The sequence below is a fragment of the Eubalaena glacialis genome, chromosome 9, assembly GCF_028564815.1.
Source record: "Eubalaena glacialis isolate mEubGla1 chromosome 9, mEubGla1.1.hap2.+ XY, whole genome shotgun sequence".
NCBI lineage: Eukaryota > Metazoa > Chordata > Mammalia > Artiodactyla > Balaenidae > Eubalaena > Eubalaena glacialis.
In genome coordinates, this window is record NC_083724.1 from 9,238,693 (window position 1) to 9,264,705 (window position 26,013).

Sequence of the window (26,013 nt, forward strand, 5' to 3'; positions counted from 1 at the left end):
ATTCATGACAGAGCTCTTGGTATGTGCCAGGCACCAGGCTTAGTGTGCCTCACTGACACTTCTGTTCAAACCTCCTAGGTATGTACTCGTAATACCCCCACTTTACAGATAAGAAATTAAGACTCAGAGAAGTGGGAGTAACTAGTGTTAAGGTCCTATGTTGATAATGGCAGAACCAGGATTCAAACAGTCTATAGTCTCCACGAGGGTAGGGATCACAGCTGCCTTTGCAAGAGCACATTGCCTGGCACTTGGTAAGTGATAAACAAATCCTGGTCACCAGAGCCTACAGCGTAATGCCTCTCTGCTCTGCATTGGCCCTGGAGCTCAGGGAATCGTTTCTCCCTCTCACTGCCTTGAACTAAGTGTTCAAGGCCCACTATAGACCGGGTACGTGCCTTGTTAAGTCTAAAATTGTTTTGTGCCCTGCAAAGTCTTCTCATCTCGCAAATCACTCATTCATACTATCTAATCCTCTTTAACTCCCCAGGGACAAAAACAACTGGCAAAAACTAACTAAATAAAAAATTTAAAGATAAAAATATAAGATAAAAAATAAAATATAAATAACAAATTTAAAACTGAGGAAAACCTGCTAGGGCTGAATCTTCAAAGCTTACAAATCTACAAAGCTTATAACTGACCTTGAAATGAAATGCCCTGACCTCAGTGTCCCTAAACTGATAAGTTTCACACATATAGGGTACCAGAAATTATACCGACACTAATTTTCATTCTGAATATCCTTTCTTCCCAACCACTGTAATGACATAATTACCTTGTCCTAAAAAATACTTGAAATACCATCTGGTGTGGTATTCTGGATTCTCTAAGTGCACGTCTGTCCTTCGCCAAGTGCCTGGCAGAGCAGTTGCATTCTGTAATGGAACAAAGTTATGCCATTAAGAGGCTTATTTAGAAAGTAAACAAGGTAGCAATGAACCAGATGCCAAAGAACCGGAAAAGTCACTGTTAGAAGTGTACAAACAGGGCTGTAACCACATGTTCTCATTAGAAAAGACACCTGTCTAAATCCACATCATAGAAATGTTCTGAAGGTCCTTGGGGTGTAGGAAAAAGCAGCAGGTGAACCAGTGAGTTAAGCGATTTCTAACTTGAGTGTAACTTGAGTTTAAAGTTTTTCTCCTTTCTGGGCCGAAGCTTCCACAACATTTGGGAGTTGGTGCCCGCAGAGGCACGCCCTTCTGTTTGTTACCCTGTAACAGGCACATTGCACCTGGAACACATCTCGGCAGCATCTTATTTGAGTTCATATTCTTTGTAGAATTTAAAAAATTTACTGTAACTCAATTAATGTGGAAAATATGGATAAACATAACGGATAATCTGAATCCTCTATCCAAAGATATAATCATTATTAATGATTTGATATGGTTTCCTCAAATTTTTCCCCTACATGTACATATGTACTTTTCTTACCAAAATGGAATCATACTGAATATACAGTTTGAAACTCCATTGACATCTACATTGTGCCCTGTGTGTAAGACAGACTGCTGGAACATTCTTTTCTCATTCTGACATGCTTCTAGTGATTTACTGGATGCCTGTGGTCAGTTTCTTTATCATGTTGAAGAAGTTCCCTTCAATTCCAAGTTTATAAAGCGGTTTTCTCAGAAATGAATATTGAATTTTACTGAAAGCTTTTTTTTTTTTTGGCAACTATTTAGCGAATAGGTTAAATGGGGAAAATCATAGTCATGTAATAAATTATACCATTGGCTCTTCTTATACTGAATGGTTCTTAGATTTCTGGAAGACACCCTTACAGGTATTCTGTTGATATACTGTATTGCTGGATTTAAAAAAATGACTTATGTATCATATTTGTTGGTGAGATGAATCTATAGGTTTCTTTTCAGTATATATTTCTGTCATGCTTTCAAGGTTATATTACTTTATAAATTGAATTAAGATGCTTTCTGTCTTTCTCATTGCTCTGGAAATACTGACGTTCACGGAAAGAGCTCTAAGTGCCAAGTATTAGGCCACACACTTTACATGAATTATCTCCATAGTATCTCCACCAACTCATGAGATAGAGTCGATTTTATCCCCTTACTTTCAGATGAGGAAATTGATGCTTAGATAATTTAAGTATGTTGCCTAAGGTTGCAGAAATAATAAGCAGTGGAGCTAAAACAAATCAGTTCCAATGTCAGAGTTTTTTTCTCTTTTTTAAAATCTTAACCATTACATCATCTTCTGAGTCTTTTATTTAATGTTATGCCTTTTTAATCTATCAAGGGGTAAAAAGTAGGTTAAAATTCTTAGTATTATTGTGCCTTTATTAAATTTTCTTTTTTTTTTAAAAAAAATTATTTATTTATTTATTTATTTATTTTATATTTGGCTGTGTTGGGTCTTCGTTTCTGTGCGAGGGCTTTCTCTAGCTGCGGCGAGCGGGGGCCACTCTTCATCGCGGTGCGCGGGCCTCTCACTATCGCGGCCTCTCTTGTTGCGGAGCACAGGCTCCAGACGCGCAGGCTCAGTAGTTGTGGCTCACGGGTCCAGTTGCTCCGCGGCATGTGGGATCTTCCCAGACCAGGGCTCGAACCCGTGTCCCCTGCATTGGCAGGCAGATTCTCAACCACTGCGCCACCAGGGAAGCCCTGAATTTTCTTGACTTTAAAAAAATCAGCGAGATATATATATATATATATCCCCCCACACCCACACCCATATATATAAATTTTTATTTGGCAGTGATTTTAAACTTACATAAAAGTTGCAAGAATAAGAAGAGTGCAAAAAGCATCTGTAGGCCCTTTACCAGATTCACCTACTGCTAACATTTTATCCCATTATTCACTTGTTCACTACTCTCTATCCCTCTACACACACACACACACACTTTTTCCCAAATCATTTAAGACTAAATTGCATAAATAATAGCCCTTTATTCCTAAATACTTCAATGTGTATTTCCCAAGAATAGGAGTATCTTCTTACATAACCACAATACAGCTTTATCAACTTTTGTAAATTTAGCTTTGATACAATAATTTAATCTACCACCTGTATTCCAATTTTGTCAATTGACTCAACAGTGTTGCTTGAAACATTTTCCCCCTTCAGTACAGGATCATTTAGTTGTCATGTCTCTTTAGACTCCTTTAATCTGGAACATGCCACAGGTTTTCTTTGTCTTTTATGACACTGACATTTCTGAAGAATGCAGCATGCCCCCCCTTTTTTTTTAAATAAAGCACTCCTCATTTGGGGTTTGTCTGATGTTTCTGCATGATTAGATTCAGGTTATGCGTGCTTGGTCGGAATATGACATAAGTGAGCATGTCCTTCTCAGCGGATCATATTTCAAGACGTCCATCTGTTCCTCATTGGTGATATTAATGTTGATCACCTGTTCAAAATGTTGCCTCTTAGTTTTGACCTTTTGGTGTGATTCAAGAAGAGCGTATAATTGGATTTTGTTCCTTGTAGAATTTCTGGCTGATTCATGGTCAACAGCTATTCATTTTATAACCATAAACCTCAGGCAGTACTCCTGGTCCACAGTTCTTTCCACTGTGCCACCATGTAGCACTCAGCTATGACATTACCTGGGGTCCAGCAGCCAGCCTCAGGCATCATCTGACCAGACATCAGTGGGGTCCAGCCTAGGCAGCTGGCCTTACACAGTCAGACCCACAGTGGATGGTGTCATGGTCCCAAGGCCCTGGATCCTGGAAAGCATCAGCAGAGCCTGGAGAGGAGACTCTTAAGTCACCAGGACACAAGACTCTCGAGCCTCCAACACTTGCATGGCTCAGAGAGCTTTCTTTAGCATCCCAGGTGATTTCTGATGGACACTGAACTTTGAGAATCAATGCTCTATACCAAGGGTTCTAAAAGATTCCAGAGTGAGCATGAACTTGGATGGGGAAAAAAAAATCTTTATTTTCCCTAGCTTCCAACTAAAATTCAGTATTTCATTCAATTATGAATGTATGCAGAAAAAGTAGAATGAACAGCTCTGATAACCATGTCACCAAAAAAAAAAAATCAGATACTTTCAGAACGCATTATAGTGATTGCAGATATCTCAAAATACTGTTTATACCCTTCCCTGCTCAAAATTACAACAGTTATGAGATCTGCTGCTAGATTTGTTATTTAATGTATTAATTAAAAAGCATGTATATTACAGTATCATAAATTAGCTTTTAAAATCATTTTGATAACTATTTCAATACATGTTTTCCTTTGTAATTCTATGTATTTTGTTTAAAGCATTAAAAAAAACATTATTCTGAGAAGGGTGTTCAAAGGCATAGAAAACGACCCCCATACTCCTGACCTTCTGAAGCCCTTGAGTCTGCCAGCTCCCCTCGGAATGTTGGACCAGCAGAATGAATAATAGAGGGAGGCGCAAGATGCAGCACAGCGTCTTGGAGTGAGAGAAGGGACTCTGGCCAGTGTCATGTCCCAAACCTCTACTGAGTACAAACTGTCAATTATGAGTCCTTTTTTTAATGATCAAAAAGATACCTATTTAACTTTCATCTTCACTGAATACTTAACGGGGAAAAAACCCAACACCAGAAAAGTTGTGAGTCTCACAGAGCAAGATATTTCCTGTCCCTTGTTAAAAGCACATATGATGAGGTGTAAAGACAAGAACACACGCAGGAACTGACAAAAGAAATGGAGACTAAGAGAAAAAATAAAATCCCTCTGTTCAGGACCCCAGAAGAAAGACTCTGAAAATGAGTTCCAATTCCTGATGATATGTAGTAGCAGTAGAGAGTAAAGGGCACAAGTCTTAAGTGTACACTGAAATGATTTAAAAATATGTATACACCCTTGTAACCACCTGATCAAGACAGAAAAGCTTTTCAGTACCCCCGAAGGCTCTTTCATGCATTTTCCCAGTCAACACTCAATCACACAAGGTAACTACTATCTTGACTTCTATCACCATGGATTAGTTTTACCTACTCTTGAACTTCATAGAAATCAAATCGCATCGTGTGTATTCGTTTGAGTCAGGTTCTTTGTTCTTTGACGTTCTGTCTGTGACATTCATCCCCGTTATTGGTGAAGCAGTAGTTCACTCTGTCCCACTGCCATGTAGCGGTCCATGTATGCACTCCAAAATTTATGCATTCACTCTTCAGTTGATGGACATACGAATTGTTTCCAGTTTTTGGTTATTAGGAATAAAGCCACAATGAACAATTTTGTGTCTGTTTTTTGGTGGACATAAGTACCCATTTCTGTTGGGTGTACATCCTGGGACCCAGAGGATGCAGACGTTCAGTTTTAGTAAATACTGCCAACAGTCTCCCAAAGGAAATGCACCAATTTTACACGATTAGCAATTCATGGAAGAGTTCCGGTTGCTCAACATCCTCTGACCAACTCTTAGCGTTTCAGTCCTTTTAATTTTAGCAGTTCTGGAGTGGGTGTAGTAGTACCCAATTGTGTTTTTAATTTTGCAATAAATCCTAACTATTTTAAGTATGGCCTATTTTATGAGGATTTCAAAGATACAGAAACTTCCTATAGCATTTTAAGGTGACAGTTACACAGGAACACAGTATTTACTTGACATCAACAAGAATGTTAGGAGGAAATATTCTGATGAGCACATTTTCCAGACAATCAAAGTTTAACATTGCAAACACCCATACTAACTTTATCCCTTTTAGATAATCATTTGCTAAAAGGTATTATGCAGTAATGAACTCAAATTCTTCTATGCTGCAGATGTGCCTGAACATGCCCACAGGGTTGAATGAGTCTTGAGACTGAGAAATCCTGAATCATTTCTGCATCAAATTCCAAAGCCCACAAAAGCTCCTTGTTGCTTTCCTTGTTTTGTTTTGTTTAACCACATTTATACTTGCGGGATGTGAAGGATGAAGACTGTATATGGCCAGGATATTGTGAAGAGAATTTAATCAAAATCCATGTATAACACCCCCATTTTATCTGAATGTTCTCTAATATTTGACTTTAAGCAGGGAGTCCACACAACACAAGCACTCAGGCTACAAATGAGATCCATAGTTTTATATAATGCCTGTGATTTTTCAGAGTCTCTTCCAGAGTGAGTTTAATTAATGAATGAATGCTTTTAAACTGACTTTCCTTCACTTTCTAGGTTAAATTGCTGAAAGAACACTGACAATAAAGAAGATGGATTTAAAAAAATAAACTAAAAAATTCTGAATTGCAAATATAAATATAAGCTGGTTGAAAAAGTTAAATCATACAAAAATTAAAATGCTTTTTTTCTCCCCAACCCCCATGTCCTAATCTACTTCCTTGCCATATAATAACCATGTTACCAGATTGGTTTGGATAGTCCCAGCTCTTTTTATGCATTTACAAAAATGTGTCTATACATACGTATACACATTTACATACATATACATATATTTACATACATATGTATATATACACACATAATCTGTTTTCATAAATGGGATAGTATTATAGATGTTACACTGAAACTTATTTTTTCACTAAAAAAAGAAATCTTAGAAATATTTCTGTTAGTACATACAGATCTACCTTGTTCCTTTTAACAACTACATAGTTTTTTTAAAAAAATTAAACACTTCAGTTGAGTATAGATGTGTAAAATATGTAAACATAAAAGGGTAGAAAGTTAAGGTCCTCTAACTTCTTTCCTGACCTCCCATTTCCACTCCAGAAGCAATTACTATTAAATTCTTAGGTATCCTTTTGGAAATTTTCTTGAATATTGACAAGCAAGTTTATCTTTTTTGTTGTTTTTAAGGAAATGGGATGATATCATACGAATCATTCTGGAACTTGCTTTTATGTCTAGAACTGTATGGTAAATGTTTTTCTATGGTATTACATTTACCTGTACCTCATTCTTTCTAACAGCTACTAAGCATTCCAGTGTCTAAATCATAATTTTCAAAATCATTCCTCTACTGATGGAAACTGATGTTGTTTCCAAGTGTATTTATTTTTTATTTTTTTATTTTAAAATAACGCTACAATACACATCCCAGTAGTAGAACTGCTGGCCAAATGGTATACACATTTTTAATGATTGCTAATTGCCTTCCCCAAAGACTGTACTCATTTACATGTCCCCCAACAGAGTGTAAGAGAATCCTCCCCACGCTAAAGAAGAGATCTATAAAAAGCTGAAAGATTGTCCCCTCTGCTCCACCATATACTAATTGATACATACAAGTGAGCTTGAGTAAGGGAGGTTTCCAGGGATCTACCTGAGGGTCACAGTCATTTTAATTAATAATCTGAATGAGCACACAGATGGCAGGATAAGCACATCTGAAGGTAATATAAAGATTCTCACTGGGTTAGCTAATAGGACAGGTGACAGAATCAAGATGTCAAAAAAAACTCTTGACAATTAGCAATTACAGGACACACTAATGAGATAAAATTCAGTGTGGACAATGCAAAATCCTACATTTAGGTACAAATACAAATTGTACAAGTACAGGGTGGAGAAGGCCAGGTGCTACAAAGTAGGAATTCTCTCTCTTTTTTACCCAGTAGGAGATTGAGGCTCCCTGACATTGAGTCATAAACTGGTAAGTGGTAGAGCTGAGGTCTGAACCCAGGTTTGCTTGACTCCAAAATTGTCTCCACTATACCATGATGTTGCCTCACAGCTAAATAACAGCACACGTGAAAAAGACTGGAGCTGGGGGTAGCATATTGTAAGTTCGCAATGAGTCCTCGGGCTTCGTGAAAAGAAGAACGTGTGCACAGCAAGGAAGGGGATGAGCCGGCCTCACTCTGTGGCCGTGAGGCGCACCTGGAGCCAGGTGTTCATTTCCGAGCACTTCCACCTGAAAGGTCCATTAACCACCTCACATGCATCCAAGGAGCAGCAGGGAGTGTGATGACAAGTGGAACTGAGTCCATGTCTTAGGAGAAAAACAGCAGATGTCTTGGAATGCTTGAAGGCCTATCATGCTGAAGAAGGCTCAGCCTTACACTCTGGGCTCCAGAAACCATAAATAGAAACTCTGAGTGGAAAATATAGACAGATGAATTCTGTTCAATAAAAAGAACTTTCTAGCAGTGAGAGATGCCGAAAAATGGAAGTAACTTTAGGGTTGTGGTATAATGGGAAATTTATATTTTGGCTTTGTCTCTGGCTCCTGGCACAGAACTCCTAGAACCCTTGGCATTTCCTGAGACATAAGGGTGACAGGAGCATCTTTTGCTCCAATGAGGCAACTCTTGGTGGGCCCCTAGCTAGCTTCAGGATGGGGCCGGTAGCTAGAAAGACCAAGCTTGATTAGAAGCTTGGCACTTTCAGCCCTACCCTGCAACCTTTTGGGAGGGGAGAGGGGCTGGAGGTTGAATGAATTAATCAACCATACCCATGTGAGCTTCTGGGTTGGTGACTATATCAAGGTGCTGGGAGGGTGGTGCACCCAAAGAGGGCAGGGGAGCTCTGTGCCCCCATCCCCCATCCCTTCCCCTCTGCATCTCTTCCATTTGGCTGTTCCCAAGTTGTATCCTTTGTAATAAATGGGTATGGTAAGTAAAGTGCTTTCCTGAGTTCTGTGAGTCATTTCAGTGAATTACTGAACCTGAGGAGGGGGGTTATGGGAACCCCTGACTTTGTAGCCAAGTTAGACGGATGTGTGGGTACCCTGGGGACCTGATACTTGCCACGGGTGTCTGAAGTGAGGGCAGTGTGTGGAACTGAGCCTGAAACCAGTGGAGCCTGACGCTAGCTCCAGGTAATTACGGTCAGAATTGAACTGAATTGTGGGAGACCTAGTTGGTGATGGAACTGCTTGGTGTCCAGAGGAAAAAACCTATCAAGGGGGGAGCAAGTTTCCCATCACTGGAGATATATTCAGGCAGGGACAGATGACCTAACTGTTGGCAAAGTTGTTGCAGGGGTTCATGCCTTGGGTGGAGGACGGGCCTAGATGAACTCTACGGCAGGAAGGTGTGGTCCACAGATGGGTGCTGATTTGCCAACAGTCTGTGATGAAGTAGACAGCAGTGGAGAGCAAGTCTTAGGGGATTAGCTTCCTTAAACAGAACCCAGACCAATCTGGGTGTTACTGAATTTGGTGGTGAGTTGTATGAGGGGGTGCTGCAAACCGGTCATACGTAGTAGGACCACAGAGAGTCCTGCAACAGAGTGGAAATAAAAAAGCAGGCCCACGGCCCGCCGAGTGAGACGCCGGCGCGGCCATCTTGCACGGCGGGCTCCGGTCTGCACGGCCGGCTGCGAGGCCTCTGCACGGGGCGCCCTGGGAGCAAGTGAAACTCGACTAAGCACAAAGGGAGAGAAAAAAGGCTCTTGGTGCTCCAGCCAGGCATCAGGGCTGTGCCTCTGAGGTGGGAGAGCCAACTTCAGGACACTGGTCCACAAGAGACCTCCCAGCTCCACGTAATACCAAACGGCGAAAATCTCTCAGAGATCTCCATCTCAACATCAAGACCCAGCTTCACTCAACGACCAGCAAGCTACAGTGCTGGACACCCTATGCCAAACAACTAGCAAGACAGGAACACAGCCCCATCCATTAACAGAGAGGCTGCCTAAAATCATAATAAGGCCACAGACACCCCAAAACACACCACCAGACGTGGACGAGCCCACCAGAAAGACAACATCCAGCCTCATCCACCAGAACACAGGCACTAGTTCCCTCCACCAGGAAACCTACACAACCCACTGAACCAACCTTAGCCACTGGGGACAGATACCAAAAACAACGGGAACTACGAACCTGCAGCCTGTGAAAAGGAGACCCCAAACACAGTAAGATAAGCAAAATGAGAAGACAGAAAAACACACAGCAGATGAAGGAGCAGGGTCAAAACACACCAGACCTAACAAATGAAGAGGAAATAGGTAGTCTACCTGAAAAAGAATTCAGAATAATGATAGTAAGGATGATCCAAAATCTTGGAAATAGAATAGACAAAATGCAAGAAACATTTAACAAGGACGTAGAAGAACTAAAGAGGAACCAAGCAACGATGAAAAGCACAATAAATGAAATTAAAAATACTCTAGATGGGATCAATAGCAGAATAACTGAGGCAGAAGAACGGATAAGTGACCTGGAAGATAAAATGGTGGAAATAACTACTGCAGAGCAGAATAAAGAAAAAAGAATGAAAAGAACTGAGGACAGTCTCAGAGACCTCTGGGACAACATTAAACGCACCAACATTCGAATTATAGGGGTCCCAGAAGAAGAAGAGAAAAAGAAAGGGACTGAGAAAATATTTGAAGAGATTATAGTTGAAAACTTCCCTAATATGGGAAAGGAAATAGTTAATCAAGTCCTGGAAGCACAGAGTCCCATACAGGATAAATCCAAGGAGAAACACACCAAGACACATATTAATCAAACTATCAAAAATTAAATATAAAGAAAACATATTAAAAGCAGCAAGGGAAAAACAACAAATAACACACAAGGGCATCCCCATAAGGTTAACAGCTGATCTTTCAGCAGAAACTCTGCAAGCCAGAAGGGAGTGGCAGGATATACTTAAAGTGATGAAGGAGAAAAACCTACAACCAAGATTACTCTACCCAGCAAGGATCTCATTCAGATTTGATGGAGAAATTAAAACCTTTACAGACAAGCAAAAGCTGAGAGAGTTCAGCACCACCAAACCAGCTTTACAACAAATGCTAAAGGAACTTCTCTAGGCAAGAAGCACAAGAGAAGGAAAACACCTACAATAACAAACCCAAAACATTTAAGAAAATGGGAATAGGAACATACATATCGATAATTACCTTAAATGTAAATGGATTAAATGCTCCCACCAAAAGACACAGACTGGCTGAATGGATACAAAAACAAGACCCATATCTATGCTGTCTACAAGAGACCCACTTCAGACCTAGAGACACATACAGACTGAAAGTGAGGGGATGGAAAAAGATATTCCATGCAAATGGAAATCAAAAGAAAGCTGGAGTAGCAATTCTCATATCAGACAAAATAGACTTTAAAATAAAGACTATTACAAGAGACAAAGAAGGACACTATATAATGATCAAGGGATCGATCCAAGAGGAAGGTATAACAATTGTAAATATTTATGCACCCAACATAGGAGCACCTCAATACATAAGGCAAATACTAACAGCCATAAAAGGGGAAATCGACAGTAACACAATCATAGTAGGGGACTTTAACACCCCACTTTCACCAATGGACAGATCATCCAAAATGAAAATAAATAAGGAAACACAAGCTTTAAATGATACATTAAACAAGATGGACTTAATTGATATTTATAGGACATTCCACCCAAAAACAACAGAATACACATTTTTCTCAAGTGCTCATGGAACATTCTCCAGGATAGATCATATCTTGGGTCACAAATCAAGCCTTGGTAAATTTAAAAAAATTGAAATCGTATCAAGTATCTTTTCCGACCACAACGCTATGAGACTAGATATCAATTACAGGAAAAGATCTGTAAAAAATACAAACACATGGAGGCTACACAATACACTACTTAATAACGAAGTGATCACTGAAGAAATCAAAGGGGAAATCAAAAAATACCTAGAAACAAATGACAATGGAGACACGACGATCCAAAACCTATGGGATGCAGCAAAAGCAGTTCTAAGAGGGAAGTTTATAGCAATACAAGCCTACATCAAGAAACAGGAAACATCTCGAATAAACAACCTAACCTTGCACCTAAAGCAATTAGAGAAAGAAGAACAAAAAAACCCCAGAGTTAGCAGAAGGAAAGAAATCATAAAGATCAGATCAGAAATAAATGAAAAAGAAATGAAGGAAACAATAGCAAAAATCAATGAAACTAAAAGCTGGTTCTTTGAGAAGATAAACAAAATTGATAAACCATTAGCCAGACTCATCAAGAGAAAAAGGGAGAAGACTCAAATTAATAGAATTAGAAATGAAAAAGGAGAAGTAACCACTGACACTGCAGAAATACAAACGATCATGAGAGATTACTACAAGCAACTCTATGCCAATAAAATGGACAACCTGGAAGAAATGGACAGATTCTTAGAAATGCACAACCTGCCGAGACTGAACCAGGAAGAAATAGAAAATATGAACAGACCAATCACAAGCACTGAAATTGAAACTGTGATTAAAAATCTTCCAAAACACAAAAGCCCAGGACCAGATGGCTTCACAGGCGAATTCTATCAAACATTTAGAGAAGAGCTAACACCTATCCTTCTCAAACTCTTCCAAAATATTGCAGAGGGAGGAACACTCCCCAACTCATTCTACGAGGCCACCATCACCCTGATACCAAAACCAGACAAAGATGTCACAAAGAAAGAAAACTACAGGCCAATATCACTGATGAACATAGATGCAAAAATCCTCAACAAAATACTAGCAAACAGAATCCAACAGCACATTAAAAGGATCATACACCATGATCAAGTGGGGTTTATTCCAGGAATGCAAGGATTCTTCAATATACGCAAATCAATCAACGTGATACATCATATTAACAAATTGAAGGAAAAAAACCATATGATCATCTCAATAGATGCAGAGAAAGCTTTCGACAAAATTCAACACCCATTTATGATAAAAGTCCTGCAGAAAGTAGGCATAGAGGGAACTTTCCTCAACATAATAAAGGCCGTATATGACAAACCCACAGCCAACATTGTCCTCAATGGTGAAAAACTGAAACCATTTCCACTAAGATCAGGAACAAGACAAGGTTGCCCACTCTCACCACTATTATTCAACATAGTTTTGGAAGTGTTAGCCACAGCAATCAGAGAAGAAAAAGAAATAAAAGGAATCCAAATCGGAAAAGAAGAAGTAAAGCTGTCACTGTTTGCAGATGACATGATACTATACATAGAGAATCCAAAAGATGCTACCAGAAAACTACTAGAGCTAATCAATGAATTTGGTAAAGTAGCAGGATACAAAATTAATGCACAGAAATCTCTTGCATTCCTGTATACTAATGATGAAAAATCTGAAAGTGAAATTAAGAAAACACTCCCGTTTACCATTGCAACAAAAAGAATAAAATATCTAGGAATAAACCTACCTAAGGAGACAAAAGACCTGTATGCAGAAAATTATAGGACACTGATGAAAGAAATTAAAGATGATACAAATAGATGGAGAGATATACCATGTTCTTGGATTGGAAGAATCAACATTGTGAAAATGACTCTGCTACCCAAAGCAATCTACAGATTCAATGCAATCCCTATCAAACTACCACTGGCATTTTTCACAGAACTAGAACAAAAAATTTCACAATTTGTATGGAAACACAAAAGACCCCGAATAGCCAAAGCAATCTTGAGAACAAAAAATGGAGCTGGAGGAATCAGGCTCCCTGACTTCAGACTATATTACAAAGCTACAGTAATCAAGACAGTTTGGTACTGGCACAAAAACAGAAATATAGATCAATGGAACAGGATAGAAAGCCCAGAGATAAGCCCACGCACATATGGTCACCTTATCTTTGATAAAGGAGGCAAGCATATACAGTGGAGAAAAGACAGCCTCTTCAATAAGTGGTGCTGGGAAAATTGGACAGGTACATGTAAAAGTATGAAATTAGAACACTCCCTGACACCATACACAAAAATAAACTCAAAATGGATTAAAGACCTAAGTGTAAGGCCAGACACTATCAAACTCTTAGAGGAAAACATAGGCAGAACACTCTATGACATAAATCACAGCAAGATCCTTTTTGACCCAGGTCCTAGAGAAATGGAAATAAAAACACAAATAAACAAATGGGACCTAATGAAACTTAAAAGCTTTTGCACAGCAAAGGAAACCATAAACAAGACCAAAAGACAACCCTCAGAATGGGAGAAAATATTTGCAAATGAAGCAACTGACAAAGGATTAATCTCCAAGATCTACAAGCAGCTCATGCAGCTCAATAACAAAAAAACAAACAACCCAATCCAAAAATGGGCAGAAGACCTAAATAGACATTTCTCCCAAGAAGATATACAGATTGCCAACAGACACATGAAAGAATGCTCAACATCATTAATCATTAGAGAAATGCAAATCAAAACTACAATGAGGTATCATCTCACACCAGTCAGAATGGCCATCATCAAAAAATCTAGAAACAATAAATGCTGGAGAGGGTGTGGAGAAAAGGGAACACTCTTGCACTGTTGGTGGGAATGTAAATTGATACAGCCACTATGGAGAACAGTATGGAGGTTCCTTAAAAAACTAAAAATAGAACTACCATACGACCCAGCAATCCCACTACTGGGCATATACCCTGAGAAAACCATAATTCAGAAAGAGTCATGTACCAAAATATTCATTGCAGCTCTGTTTACAATAGCCAGGACATGGAAGCAACCTAGGTGTCCATCATCGGATGAATGGATAAAGAAGATGTGGCACATATATACAATGGAATATTACTCAGCCATTAAAAGAAATGAAATGGAGGTGTTTGTAATGAGGTGGATGGAGTTAGAGTCTGTCATACAGAGTGAAGTAAGTCAGAAAGAGAAAAACAAATACAGTATGCTAACACATATATATGGAATCTAAGGGAAAAAAAAAAAAAGGTCATGAAGAACCTAGTGGCAAGATGGGAATAAAGACACAGACCTACTAGAGAATGGACTTGAGGATATGGGGAGGGGGAGGGGTGAGATGTGACAGGGTGAGAGAATGTCATGGACATATATACACTACCAAATGTAAAATAGATAGCTAGTGGGAAGCAGCCGCATAGCACAGGGAGATCAGCTCGGTGCTTTGTGACCACCTAGAGGGGTGGGATGGGGAGGGTGGGAGGGAGGGAGATGCAAGAGGGAAGAGATATGGGAACATATGTATATGTATAACTGATTCACTTTGTTATAAAGCAGAAGCTAACACACCATTGTAAAGCAATTATACTTCAATAAAGATGTTTAAAAAAAAAAAAAAAAAAAAAAGCAGGCCCTTCACCACACACAGTCTGAGAAGCACTGCTCGGAGCCTGGGCCTCACCGTGACGTCCTTATGACACGCCCCCTGTGTGTTTTCTCCACAGGAGTTACCAAAATTTGCAATCATCCTATGTATCTGTGTTATTTACTGACCGCTCTCCTGCCTGTCTGTGAGCCCACAGGGGCAGGGACCTTAGCAGTCAGCAGTCTTATTCATTCCCGCATCACCAGCGCTCAGCCTGTCTGGCACCGAGAAGTGATCCTGCATGTGGGTTGAATGAATGACTTGATGTATTATATGAATAGCGCTCCTGATATAACTTATGTTTTTGGTAATGGTGAGCTAGGTTATTCGACCAAACCTCCCACTGAAGAAACTAAAAGCATTAGACAAATATTAAAGTCACCTCCTTAAAAGCACTGGGGAGCTTACAAGATAGTAAGGAATTACCAGTCAAAACAAAGGCAAGTGGGAACCCGGAGAGGTAAGCGGAGCATGGAAATTCTCTTTAGCTTGAAGATATCTATCGATCCTGGTAAAATTACTCTTGGGTTTTGGTGACCTCAAGAGGCAAGAGGGCAAAGAATCAAACCCCCAGGATCCACTGAAGTAGGTAAGTCTATAGGAGACCCACCCCACATTAAGCTGGGACCCCAAAGGGTTACACATTCAAGAAAAGAGTGAACCGGAAGAGACCACCTCTACCCCAAAGACTCCAAGGAAGCCTGACACAGTGCTGAGTGGAGGAGTGTCTCTGAGGTGCTATGACCACAAGCCAACCTTCATGTAAATTTGCAGCTCCATCCTGTATCTTGGCTTAAAGGGTTTAAAAAGTTTCAAGCTGGGACTTTAGTTTAAAGGTGTCTGGCAAAAGCAAATGCAAACCCTCCCTCTGATTCTGACACCAATTCCAATATGTGGTTTCCCCCCACACCACCAAGCAATTCTCCGACACCAGCTGGGTGTCCTGTAATTCAACTCAATTCTGACATTGTCTACCTGGAGACAGTGTCGGATCCCACAGGTTAAGGGCTCAGTCCTACAAGACTGCTTCTGACGTCCGCAACTTCCGATGCAAACTGCAAATCCTGGTGGTCACCTGTGCTTCTGATCAACTGGCTATAGACTGAAGGTTCCCATGACCCTCTCCTTGGGTGTGATTAATTTGCTAGAGCACAGACCTCAGAGAAACGCTTGACTACTTAGATTACTAGTTTATTATAAAAGGATATAACTCAGGAACAGCCAGATGGAAGAGATGCATGGGGCAAGGTATGTGGACGTGGGAGGGGGTGTGGAGTGCCCATGCTCTCCGAGCCGGCCACTCTTCTGGAATCTCCAGGTGTTCACCCATCTGGAAGCTCTCTAATCACGTGATTGGTTCCTCTGGTGACCAGCTCCCATCCTTAGGAAACTTAGGGGCTTTCCAGAAGTCACTTATTAACATAACAGGGGGTGAGGGGCAAGATGGCGGAAGAGTAAGACGCAGAGATCACCTTCCTCCCCACAGATACATGAGAAATACATCTACACATGGAACTGCTCCTACAGAACACCCACTGAACGCTGGCAGAAGACGTCAGACCTCCCAAAAGCCAAAGCACGGACATGAGGAGAGACACCTCAACAAAGCAAAGGCCAGGACATGGAAGCAACCTAAGTGTCCATCATCGGATGAATGGATAAAGAAGATGTGGCACATATATACAATGGAATATTACTCAGCCATAAAAAGAAATGAAATGGAGGTATTTGTAATGAGGTAGCTGGAGTTAGAGTCTGTCATACAGAGTGAAGTAAGTCAGAAAGAGAAAAACAAATACAGTATGCTAACACATATATATGGAATCTAAGGAAAAAAAAAAAAAAAAAAAGGTCATGAAGAACCTAGTGGCAAGACGGGAATAAAGACACAGACCTACTAGAGAATGGACTTGAGGATATGGGGAGGGGGAGGGGTGAGATGTGACAGGGTGAGGGAGTGTCATGGACATATAGACACTACCAAATGTAAAATAGATAGCTAGTGGGAAGCAGCCGCATAGCACAGGGAGATCAGCTCGGTGCTTTGTGACCACCTAGAGGGGTGGGATAGGGAGGGTGGGAGGGAGGGAGTTGCAAGAGGGAAGAGATATGGGAACATATGTATATGTATAACTGATTCACTTTGTTATAAAGCAGAAACTAACACACCATTGTAAAGCAATTATACTTCAATAAAGATGTTTAAAAAAAAAAAAAAAATAACAAAAGACACCATGATCACTCTCATTACTTAGAAAATTCCAAGGGTTTTAGGAGCTCTGTGCCAGGAAGAGGTACGAAGACCAAATATATATTTCTTATAATAAATCACAGGATCACACTCTGTACCAAAAGGCAATGCATCCTAAGCCTTATATTATTCCTAAAAAATCATCTTCAAGAACAACAAACAGCACACAATCAGGCAGCCAAGCACACAGAGGAGCACAGTACACCATGAGAATACGCCAGGAGAAAAATCTAACAGACAGAGGGCCACAAAAACCCTCACATATTGGAATTATCAGTCACAGATAATAAAATCATTATACTGACTATGTTTAAAGAAATAAAAGACAAATTTGACATTATCCAAAGGGAAGAGTAAACTCTAAAAAGTGACCAAGCAACCCTGGATTAGGCAATGGTTTCTTAGATACGATAGGAGAAGCACAAGCAACAGAAGACAAAATAGATGAACTAGATATTAGCAAATTAAGAAACTTTTATGCTTCAAGGGACACAATCAAGAAAATGAGAACACAACCTAAGGAATGGGAGAAAATTTTGGCAAATCATATATCTGATAAGGGTCTAGTATCCATACTGTATCGATGCAACGATAAAAGGAAAAATAACTCAGTAATGAAATTGCTTTGCAATTTGTTCATGGGTTTGAAAAACTTCAAGCAGCGTGTTGAGCCTTCTAATGCACTAACTGCTTTAACAAACTCAGAGCAAGCCAGGTTTTTTTCCCTCTGAGTCTCACGTTCCTCCACGGTCTTTCACCAGGCTGGGCGCTAGCACTGGCCAGAGCTTTTAATTGAAGACCATGGATATAAAACCCAGCCAAGGTGCTCCAATGGAGCACTCATGGTCGGTGGCTTTTGTGGAAACAAAATTTAAAACAGTATTTGAGCCCACAGAAGCAATCTGAGACAGGACTGTGTTTTGAATGCCACAGACCACAAGGATTTGCTAAATCAGTAACTCCACCAAATGGTTCCAAAGGTGTTAAGTGAACCGCCCATGGCCACACTGTTGGTGAGTTGTGGGGCCATGATTTGAACCCCAGCAGCCTGACTCTGGAGCCACTGTGGCCCATGACCCACCATAGGTGATTTCCAGTCCCTGACCTTGTCCTCTGGCACGTGGCATGGCCAGGTGACAGGGCCAGGCAGGAGTGTTTGATAACCAAAGTGCGTGGTGATCCTAGGACTGCATGAAGGCTCCATTTATCTTTTTCTGGGGAGTTGTGGATTTCCTCTAGACACTGGTCTTGGCAGGGGCCAGAGTTGTGCTTATGTGGGGTGGGGAAAGCCAGTACAGTTTGTTCATTTCGGGCTGGGCTGAAGTTCTGTAAAATTTTGGTAGCAGAAAGATGTGTTGAGGTACAGCAACCTCTGGTATCTCCGGTACTTAGGTGCTCAAAGTAGATACTCGGCCTGGCGGCTGCTAGCTTTCTAAACACTGGAGAATGAGGACTCGACGCTTCTGTTCCTGGCTTAGCTCCTGGGACACCCTTGGCTGCTTGAGTCTGTGAGGATAAGACTGTCTTGTCTCAGGAGCAGGACCATTTGGGGAGGGCTGTTACCAAGCTTCAGAAGCAAATTTCCCTGGGAGTTCTTTCTTCTATGCAGGTCAGTTGACATCATTCTGGATAAGAAGTATGTGGGCACCTATTCAGGGGTCCAGCCCAAGGTGGGACTGCCCCCTTTGCCTCACAGCAATGGTGAGGGTACCACGTCTGGGTGAAGGGCTTTGCTAAGTTAAGGCAAAGGTGAAGATGAGCAACAACTTCCTGAATGCTGTGGCATTCAAGTTAAATCCATAGCCCATCACCAAGAACGTGATTAAGGAAGTGGTCAGGAGGGCAAGGCTGGCCATACAGCACCACTTATGGGAACAACAACAACCATTATTACTATTACAGCTCTCACTCACTGAACTCTCACTATACACTGGGCAGAGCGCTAATAGCTTTACAAGCTTAGCTCACTGAATCCTCTCGATAATCCCAAGACCGTTTCCTCCTTACAGATGAAGAATCTGGGCTTCAGAAAGGCTGATTACTTGCCTACGGTCGCAGAGCTAGGAGGTGGGGGAGCTGGAACTTGAACCCAGGCTTGCCTGATGCCAAAGCTGGGGGTGCTGAAGCACTGCAATGGGCTGCCTCTCAGAGAAGCAGCAAAGAAGAAAAAACTGGGGGGCTTAGATAGCACTCAGCAGTTCTGGGGGTAGACTCCAAGGGATGGAGCGGGCAGAGGAAGTTTTAACAAAGAAAGGCCAGCAAGGCGAGTCCCTCTGGCCTATGGCGAGGATGACCAGCAGAGCCCAGAAAGAGGGCTTGGGCCCAAGCAGTGGCAGACAGGAATGGCCTCCTTTCTTGGTGTCTTCTCTGAATAAAGACGACATTTTATAATCACAGTAATTTTTTGCATCTCTCTCCTGGACCCTGACATTGCTCACACGGCAGTTCCAAGCCTACAAGCCTGGCAGAGGGTAAGAGCTAGGGTTCCAGGGGCCATTCACAAAGGGTGCTGTGGCTGTGAATTTGTCTTTGGTCCCATTGCTGGCAGACCACCTTCATGTGTCTACCTGGCTTTATTACAGATCTTTCAAAGGGTACGCGTCACTCTATTAATAGCACCTTCCATACAAAGAATGATGGCACTTTCCCTTCCTGTTTGCTTCAAGCAAAACTCTGAAGAGCCCTACTGACCCCTTCCTGGGCTCCATTTAGGCAGGTCTTCTTTGGAAAAGAGGATCACAAGCTGCTCACAGCTGTATCACAGGCACCATGATTGTCTGCTGTTGATGATACAGACTTCCTTACCTCATCTGAAGAGCCGTTTTCCACTCTGAACCTCCCGGCCCTTTGGATGGCTCCATCGGCATCACTAGAAATAAGCTGGGGGACAAAAGAGCACTCAGTTAGGAAGCTGGGTCACCATTTGCAATGCCCCTTCCATCTGTCCGTATCTGCCTATGAGTAAGTCAAATCCAGCGAGAGCTGGAGGGCCCAGCCTAGAGCTAACAGTCTCTTGGAAGCTCTATCAGCCACGCCCTCGTACAGGTGGGTCCCACAGTCCTTAGGAAGCTGAAGAGTGAGGAACACCTAACCCATAAGAGTGGAAAACAAGAGCATCAAATCTAAATTTGAACATATTCCAATACTGAAGCATCGAGGTGATGCTCCCTACAACCTTAACACACGTTACACGCGGACAAGCGTAGCTCACAGATGGCAAAATCGAAAGCCAAGTCTCAAGTTCAGCTGCCTTCACAGGAAAGCCTAAAAACAATTAATGGCTGGCAGAAACTCAAGGCTCTACTAACATCACAGAAAGCTCTTGTGCTTCATTCAGTTTCAAACAGTTTCCAAAAGGCCAATTAGTCCCTTCCAAGGCTGGCAGACTGTATTTTAGCTCCAGCAATGCGATGCTTGCAAATAGGCAGTCTCCATTCAAGGAGCTTGGTGCTAAAAAGAGATGAGTTAAAAAGAAATCAGTGCTTGGTGCATCAGTCCTAAAATCACTGACTCAAGATTTAACTTACTTTCTCCTAAATCTTCTAGATTTCTCAGTAGCAACTTAGGAAAATGACATGTCTTTTTTTAACCTTTTAAATCTGCCCACAAATTTGCAGCAAAGATCTGCCAACAATTTCCATATCCCAGAAATCCCATTAGAACACACTTGCCCAGAGGGGCACTTCTCAAGTCTTACCCAGTAAAATGATACACAATTTCTTAAGAATGATTATCTCATGTCTTTACTCATGTTTCAGAGATATGAAAGTGTGAAAATAAATGGAAAAATTTCAGGGAAAAACTCTACAACTTTTCCCAAGGAAAATTGTTTGAAAAAGATTGATAAACTTTTCCCGTGATAAATACAAAAATAATAGTACCTAATATTTATTGAGAGCTTCTACATGCCATGTACTCCTCTGGCCTTAACATATATTATCTCATTTAATTCTCATAAAAACAACACAAAGTAGGTACTATCATTATTCTCATTTATGAATGAGGAAACTGAGGCAGAGAAAGGTTAAAATAACTAGGCAAGGTTACATCTAAGTCAGTGGTAGACCTGGGATGTGAACACAGGCAGTCAGATTCCAGAAGCCTGTTATCCTCATCTGACCACTACCCTACTTAACCCTCCTCCATGGAATGTCCATGAAAAGGTCCTAACTTATATGTATACCTAACCTATATCCTGCAAAATAATTTCTAAAAACAATTACGAAGAAGATTTTTATGTATATGTTTAGCTTTTATATCATCAGATCATTACACTGTTGATAGACTGAAGATGGGCAATAGAGGCTACATAGCAAAGAATTTAATTTGCCCAAAGAGAGGTCTGACCTTTGCTCTCAGCTCCTGTGAGGTGATCTCTAAGCCCTGGGAATGTCCTGCATGAGTGTCTGTTTGCTTGGGGACTTTGAGCCACATGGCAGAGTATGGTGGGCGCTTTGGGTCACACGGTATCAGATCTACCTCTGGACACCAAGACTGAGAAGGGTTTCCCTGGTTGGCAATACTCCATGTGTACTGTCACACATTGTTGCCAGGAGCCGCAATCAATTACTAATGTCTGCCATAGGCGTATAAAGAGAGAGGGTGACACACACATCCCTGTATTAGAGGTTGGTAGATATAGTCCTCACTATAGCCAGTCTCATCCAGGACTCAAAGGCTTGGGAGAAGACCTGACCGTCATTCACTGATTCAGTCATTCATTCACATAACAAGTATAAATAGTGGTGGACTATATTCCAGACACTGCTAGGCACAGGCTATGATGCCCTTTTCCTTTGCTGAGATTAGAACAAGAAGCTTATCACTTATCTTGATTGAAAGGTTCAAGAAGAAGAAAGGAAGGACATGTTTAATGATTTGATGGTTAGAAAGAATTTAGCTCCCTCTGAACTATAATCACAAAATCCATGAAGACCCTGAACTCCTGCCTTAGTCTAACATGTTTAACTCTATCACCGTCACCATCGCCCCCACCACCATCTCCATCAGGTCACTGTCATCTCTCCCCTGGGTGACTGCAACCATCTCCTAACTGGCCTGTGCATCCACCCACCATCGCTTCTCTCCAAACCACTCCTCACATCAAAGCGCAGCGGATTTTGGCAACTGCGAATCTGATTGTCCCACAATCCCATCTCTATCCTGGCATCCCCCTCCTTCCCACCAGAGGACGTGCATGCACGGGACCCCCTCACCTGGAAGGTCTTCCTCTCCCCGCTTCCCCTCGTGAACTCCTTATCATTCAATTTCACCACAGCCCCCGTTGCTCAGACACCTTCCTTGACCTCACTGCCTGGGAAAAGCTCCCACTGCAAGTCTCAGAGAGGGCCTCAGGGTCCTGATTACCATTCCTTTGTGCCATCACCTGATTCATGCCTGTCTCTCCTCACGCACCCCCTCCACTCCCACTGAGAAGCTGCAGGAAGACTATGGTTTTCTCACGACTGAATCCCCAGAGCTACGCTCACTGCCTGACACAGTATTGATACTCACTAAATATTTATTACACAAGAAATCCATGAACAGATGAATGCCAAATCCCTGTGGAAATGACCAAAGGGATATAAGACTGGGGGAAAGATCTACTCTAGCCCCAGAAACCAAGAAGGTTCATTACTCACCCAAGAAATTTCAAAGAGATTCTACCAGGTCTATGATGAAAGAAAGACCAAGGTGAAGGACAGACCAAATCACTTGAATCACCATTTGCAAGGGAAAGGCAGCCTGAGTAGTAACTTAGTCCAACTAAGGTCAAACTAACACTGCTGAGCTCATGCTGGCAGGGCCTGTCTGAGGTGAGGGTGGGTGTTCGGGCAGTAGGTGGGAAGGCGACCTACCAGTCACACTGGGGAAGTGACTCTCGCTGGCAAGTGGAATGGCAGCCCCAGAGCTCCCCTGCCCCGCACCCCCCAACCCCCAGCTGGCTCGGGCAGCTGGCTAAATAAACCAGAGGGTGCCGTGGAGGCTGGTGCTGATGAGGACTGGTACACCACCTGATGTGAAAGGGGACAGTGCTCCAGTGAACGAGGGGTTGAAAAAAATAACACTCCAGGAAAAAAATATCCTTTTAACACAGCAGAGAAGCTGTTTCTATCAGTAGTTTTCTTTCTATTATTCCTCATAAGCCTTTGATCTGGCCAATTAAAACTATTAAAAATCTGTAAACTCTTCTCTTTGTTGGAAGGAGATTTGACTCAGGAATGACACAATATCTACTAGAACCCATCTAAATGTCCAGTACTGCACAACCAAGAAGCCCTCTCCTCTGACTCCACGTGGTACAGAGTTCTGGTTGCCGCCAAAATCCATTCTCACCGTCTTCCACAGTAATGGAATTGTAGCCGGACACATGGCTAGACCACAGTTCCCTCAAGGTGGCCATTTGACTTCATCTCCCCACTTGCAGGTGGGTCAAAGTCCCAGTGGCATTCAGGGATCCCAGCCCTGTAGAGAGGGGAGGTGCCCCCGCACGTGCTCTTTCCCTCCACTGGTTAAACCTCAATGACCAGAGAGACCTCGAAGTCCATATTGAAGACAGTGGGTTCATCCCAAGCCTGAATGTGTGGGGCACAGCCACCCAACAACTTAAAATGCTTGGCGGGATGTGACAGAGAAATACACTTGTTTTTAACTGCATTTTGATGTTCTAAGCCAACTATATACCCTATAGCATACCCTACAAGGAAGAACAAAGAAAAAAATCATGAAACCTATGACAAGTCCATAATTTAAAATGTGGAAACTGACTTGAGGTATATGAGCAAATGTTCTAGGAAATATAATTTACTACAAAAAGCACAAGGAAATTTTAGGCCATCACTAATTGTAATAATTTGGGAGGATACTTGATCTATGAATGTGGAACAATCTGTGATCAGCTTTCCGATGTAAAAGCATGGTTTCTGAATTTTGAAATGTAGACCACATTTCACAGTGACCATAGTGAATTCAAAATTAGATACTGAGAAGAAAATATCCCCAAAAGAGTAGATTAGAATATCAGTTTGAGATAAATAGAGGAAAATGATTATCAAAAACACAGAGAACATACCTGAGAGAAAAATACAAGGAATAATGGACTGGGGTGTTATTAAGATGGTCTTTGGTCATGAAGAACCTAGTGGCAAGATGGGAATAAAGACACAGACCTACTAGAGAATGGACTTGAGGATATGGGGAGGGGGAGGGGTGAGATGTGACAGGGTGAGAGAGTGTCATGGACATATATACACTACCAAATGTAAAATAGATAGCTAGTGGGAAGCAGCCGCATAGCACAGGGAGATCAGCTCGGTGCTTTGTGACCACCTAGAGGGGTGGGATAGGGAGGGTGGGAGGGAGGGAGATGCAAGAGGGAAGAGATATGGGAACATATGTATATGTATAACTGATTCACTTTGTTATAAAGCAGAAGCTAACACACCATTGTAAAGCAATTATACTTCAATAAAGATGTTTAAAATAAATAAATTAAAAAAAAAAAAAAAAAAAAGATGGTCTTTGGGCAGAGAACCCAAGGCCAACCAAATCATTCCATAGACCAACTACTCTCTGGTAAGGTCCCCTACTAATGAGCTAGACCACAACTAGAGAATGCCTTTATTTACTGCAGACCAGCCCAAAAGGTTTAGAAACAAAGTAGAGAGCAAGGCAATCTGAGATCTCACCCCTCGAAAGCCAGCAGAGAGGAGGGAGTCAGGCAGTCTCCTCACACAGGAGTATACCTGGCCCTTTGTTATTCTTCAGGAGAAATGTCCAAAAAGGACATTCCCACATGTGCTCTGACCTTTGCAAGTGCTCTGCCTACCCAGGAGTTCAGTGACCAGTAAGATATTTTTTAATCTGATCAGTCCAGATCTGCACTCCTAAAGGATGGAGTGAGGGAGAGGGGTAAAATGAAGTGGATAACGGGGAGTCTGGAACACCTCCTAGAGGTCATTGGAGAGAACAGCGCAGACATTACAATAAATATCAATGGGCTACACTCCTCTATTAAAGGAAGAAAGACTCAAGGATTGGAAATACAAATGAAATCCAACTAGCTGCAAGAGATAATAAAATAAAACAATACAATAAATACAATAAGATAATCCTGAAAAAGAAAGGCAAAGTAAAAAATATTCATGGTAAGTTGGGGAGAAAATGGTGAGGGAATAATAAAATCAGATGGTAGAACTTAGGAAAAAAATATCATTAAAAAAGTTATGGTACATGGATAGATAGATCTACTCACTCCCAAAATATAATAATTATAGACACTCATTATAAAACAAAACTCTTATAAATAGATGGAGTTTCTAAAATTATAATTATAATGGGGGATTTTAGTATATTTCTCTCTGATAGGTCAAGGCAAGAAATAGTAAGGAATTACAGAGGAATCAAATAATAAAATTAATAAGCATGATTTAATAGACATATACTGAATTTATCAAGGTACAAACAGAGAATACATACCTTTTAAGAAAATCTATTAAAGTTTTAAAAGCTGATCAAACATTGGATAAAAGCAAGCATGAATAAATTCTGCAAAACAGAAACTATACAGATGATTTTTTTAGTATAGTGCAACTGAATGAGAAATTAGTGTCAAAAGGATAAAAAAGTGGGAAATTTTAAAATATACATCTGAAAAAACTCTTGGGTCAAGTAGGAAAACTAAAATTGGACACCATCCAGACATCAACGAGAACAGTACCTATCAAAATGGATAATGCAATAGATGCTGTATTTACAGGAAAATTCATATCCTTAAATGATTTCATCATTAAA

At 41.2% G+C, this 26,013-nt stretch overlaps 1 protein-coding gene across 1 annotated transcript in view; it reads right to left on the reverse strand.

Moving 5' to 3' along the window:
* The window catches only part of GARNL3 (GTPase activating Rap/RanGAP domain like 3), a 159,920-nt gene that overhangs the window by 70,240 nt on the left and 63,667 nt on the right, over positions 1 to 26,013 (reverse strand). Inside the window, exons 4-5 of the mRNA XM_061200963.1 lie at positions 20,026 to 20,100; positions 779 to 878 (exon numbers count right to left, since the gene is read on the reverse strand). Coding sequence (XP_061056946.1) covers positions 779 to 878; positions 20,026 to 20,100 — 175 coding nt within the window. The remainder of the gene's footprint in view (positions 1 to 778; positions 879 to 20,025; positions 20,101 to 26,013) is intronic.